This window comes from Papaver somniferum, chromosome 4 (genome assembly GCF_003573695.1).
Source record: "Papaver somniferum cultivar HN1 chromosome 4, ASM357369v1, whole genome shotgun sequence".
Taxonomy (NCBI): Eukaryota; Viridiplantae; Streptophyta; class Magnoliopsida; order Ranunculales; family Papaveraceae; genus Papaver; species Papaver somniferum.
The window spans coordinates 120,777,671-120,781,498 of record NC_039361.1 but is presented as its reverse complement, the minus strand read 5'-3'; the positions used below and the strand labels follow the sequence as shown (position 1 = coordinate 120,781,498).

Here is a 3,828-nt window from a genome sequence, read left to right as displayed (position 1 = left end):
GGACCTGACTCACAAAAGCATCCTACAGTTACAAACTATTAACAAAAAATGATCATACTTCCGTTAGGAAGAGAGTTAAGTGGTGACTCACAGTACATATGTTAACGAAATTACCTATCTGTCCTTCATATTTAACCCCTACATAATTTTAACTTTTGTCTTCTATATAGTTTTTTTTTGACGGTGGTGCTATTTGTAGGTGGTGGTGCCGCCGCTTATATATCGTTACACCGCATTCAGGATCATAAATCGCATTCAGGTTCGTTACACTGCATTCAGGATCATTACATCACATTCACTTAAAGGGTTCACCGCTTTCCCTCTGGGGTTTAACGAAAATTCTTGAGCTTCCACCACCACCACCACGTCAACCAATTAGTTAACTAGAAAGGATATTTTGGGGGAGGGTATTTTCGAAAAAGATGAAACTATTTTATTCAAAAGTGTTAAATCGAATGGAAAAAGAACAAATGAATTACAAAAGTATGATCATTTTGTGAACCAATTACAAAAAGTATGACCATTTTGTAATTGGCCCTTTATACTTTCACGGATTACCTTTTGCCAGGAGTGTATTGAATCAGGATTTATATAGATAAAAATAGATACTACTTTTACCTGAATCTAGTGGATTTATAATGTTTCTTAATAGAATCATGTAGATTCTTATAGATATATAATTTTGGATTATGATGGATTAAGTTAGAATTAATTCAGATTTATAAAAATTAAAACGAGTTACCAAATCGTAATATAGATGAAAAAATCAAGATTATCATGTGGAGGCGGGTGGTGGTGGTGGTTGGTGGTCGGTGTTAGTGGGTGATGGTGGTGATTAGTGATCAGTGTTGGTGGGTGATGGCGGTGGTTGGTGGTCGGTGTTGGTCGTTGGCGGTGGATGGTGGTCGATGGTGGTGGATGATGATAGTAGTTGGTGATCGGTGATAGTGGCGGACCTGGCGATGGTGGTTAGTGGTGGTCGGTGTTGATGGGTGGTGGTGGTGGTTGTTGGTAGTGGAGGTGCACGTGTTGGTTGGTGGTGTGTGGTTGGTGGTGTGTGGAGAAAGGTAGCATGCTGTGATGAAAAAGAAAACCAAAAAAAAAAAAAAAAATTGTCCATAAGAATCTATGAAACTCGTGTGGTTTGGGTTGAGATTAGCGTTAGATATTTTCACTACAAATATCCATAAAAGTCCTAATATATCTGCTTATCAACTATCTTAAAAATTCTTAAATGAATTGAATACCTAGGATAATTGTGGAATCTAAAAAAATCCAAATTGATTACCATGAATATATAATGATTCCTTACATATCCTAATCGAATACCTTGGAGTTTTTAAGATTATTAAATATGCATGTAAATCCTAATCCAATACACCCTTGGCATATCGGTCAGCGGTGATATCCTTCATCTTCGTACGACCTTAATAAGGTTTACTAGGTTGTTTTTGAGTTTTTCCCTTGATCAATAAAATAGATGTTACTTCAGATTATGAGTATTACTACTAAACAACTTATATGCACTTGATTTCAAATCCAAAAATAGAGTTTTAGCATAGAATACTTTCACAGAAAATGTCACATTACAATTGCACCATACCTGTGCTGGAGAATCGATAAAATGTCTTGTCAAGAAAAATTCTAAAAAGTATAGAGAAGGAAACAATAGTTATAAACCTGCTGTGCAAGATCTCTCTTGGAAAGATTTCTCAAGGTTCTTCGGATCGATTTCAGAGTGATGAGGGTAATCACTTGCCAATTGTGTAGCATCTAACCCTCCTTCACTGAAAACTCTCACCACTTCTTCATGGACTATTGCATTACCTTCTGCTGTCAAGTGCAATCCATCACCGTAAAAGAAAGTACAATTTCGTAAAACTTGAGAACTGAAATAATAACTTCCTTGTTAACAATGATATATCTTTCAAGGGCAAGTTACTGAACAGGAAGTCTCATATGACTAATGGAACAAGAACTTTCGAATATCAATGCGATGCTAAGCAGAAACTATAAACTAACCTTAGAAATTTCTTTTGCCATCCTTCGGTTTCCTGCATCTTGGACCATAGATTGATAGAGTAAACACCCAATTCCTTAGCTAATTCAATGCACTGTTTTGCATAAACTCCAGTCACTTCGTTTGTCCTTTCGGACAATTCCCTTGCTTTATCACCGTACAAAGATCAGTAAGACTACAATGCTATCAATTCGAACTGTCTAAAACATAAATGATAACATCTATAATACATATCAGAAGTGATTGAAGTTTATGAGTTCCCTAATTGAAAAATCATCAAACATGAATACGGGAAAAGCGATACTTACAGAACATCTTCTATAAAATTGTAAAGATATAAAAATGAAAAAGGGAGCAGTATCATACCGTGCATACTCGTTTCGCCCTTCCTCATCGATAGGTGGTGGAATAATTATTACCACCAACATTGCAGGAGAAAGTTCCTAAGCAGTAGGCAAACCATGAAATAAGAGATTTCAAAGAGCAATTTCAACTTCTCTTAACAACATAGTCTCGAAGTCATTAAAAATGTCAATCCGCTAATAATTTCAACAAATGAGCTATTGCCCGAGATTCCTAAAGGTTTATCAACTCTTTAGAATCCTAACCTTGAAATGATGAACAATTTTTCTAAGGTTCTCTTTGTACTCTTCCACTGGCACATGTTGTCGTTCACTGGTTCTTCCTAAAAGGGCTGCATCATTAGCACCAAAGAAAATTGTGACAGCTACAGGAGGGTTCGTGTAACCCTGCAAGACAAATAAACCGAATAAGAACTTGAAACAACAGCAATGTTTCAAAACTCATGAAAGTAAATTTCCCAGAGAAATCAAACTTTTCCAGCAACATAGCTCCTTGATTTCATTCAACAACAACCAAATTTCAGATCCAAACAACATAAATCATGAACGATCAAAGAAAGGGCAAATATGGACTTACCACTAAAAGGGTCTGCAACAAGAACAATGCCCACCTACTCTTATATCCACCATACCCACGAACTACTACATCAACCTACACAATAACCCAACTCTGAAAATGTAAGAAGCATTTGAGTAATCTTCCACTTTATTTCTTAAAAACAGGTAAAGATCACATTTTGAAATATCAATGAAAACCCAATTTGAGTTTAATACAATAAACCAAATATAAGGCTGAATTTGAGTACGGACTACAGAATGTCCGAGAAATATTGTGATAAAAAAAACATAAGAAAGTACCTTTCTAGTGTAGGTGTTGGCAAGAGCTGAACCCCATCCATTAGGCTTAAAAGATTGTTCAGTGATTGAATCTCCAAATAGAACAACATGAGATCTCATTTCGTCTTAGTTGTTGATTTCTGTTTTAAGGTTTGAGGTTAGTGACTTCGGAGTTTATTTGAACTGTTATTTCCTATGATTTTGTTGACTAAGAATGAACGGTTCGGATCCGGATGGAACCTTAGGAAAACAAAAGCAACTGCAACCCGTCTGTTCAAATGACCAACTGAGAGTTATTTTTTTTAGTAACCTGTTATAGGGCTGATGAAACCAATGGAGGAGTTGAACCATGATAATAATCTCTACAATTGGTTAGGAGGTGTCCTAGTGTCATGTTAAAGGTGTAAACTATCCTTCCATTTAAAAAAAAACTAAATTACCCTCCTATCCATTCAAATCCAATCATAAAAAAAAAAAGACTGAAATCAAAATTAATTTTTCTTTGATAATCATCATCAAATATATTTAAACCTTATAAAAAGAAAAAGAGGGTTGCACATGAAGTTACATTTGGTTATTCTTAATTAATCAACCGTAACTATGATTTCT

At 35.4% G+C, this 3,828-nt stretch overlaps 1 protein-coding gene across 8 annotated transcripts; it reads right to left on the bottom strand.

Moving 5' to 3' along the window:
• Positions 1-1,533: 1,533 nt before the first annotated feature.
• Positions 1,534-3,482, bottom strand: LOC113274238 (GDSL esterase/lipase At5g62930-like). 8 transcript variants are annotated; one of them, XR_003322886.1, is made up of 6 exons: positions 3,241-3,476; positions 2,960-3,034; positions 2,629-2,769; positions 2,387-2,463; positions 2,023-2,167; positions 1,534-1,889 (listed from the first exon to the last, which is right to left on the bottom strand). XR_003322886.1 is itself a non-coding variant. In XM_026523686.1 (6 exons), the coding sequence occupies exons 1-6, from the start codon at positions 3,337-3,339 to the stop codon at positions 1,673-1,675; spliced, it is 750 nt and encodes a 249-aa protein (XP_026379471.1). In that variant the 5' UTR covers positions 3,340-3,482; the 3' UTR covers positions 1,534-1,672. The 8 variants fall into 8 exon arrangements, 4 of the variants coding, with proteins under 4 accessions (XP_026379471.1, XP_026379472.1, XP_026379475.1 ...); XM_026523686.1 differs by having other exon boundaries at positions 2,023-2,163; positions 3,241-3,482; XM_026523687.1 differs by having other exon boundaries at positions 1,534-1,853; positions 2,023-2,163.
• Positions 3,483-3,828: the final 346 nt, after the last annotated feature.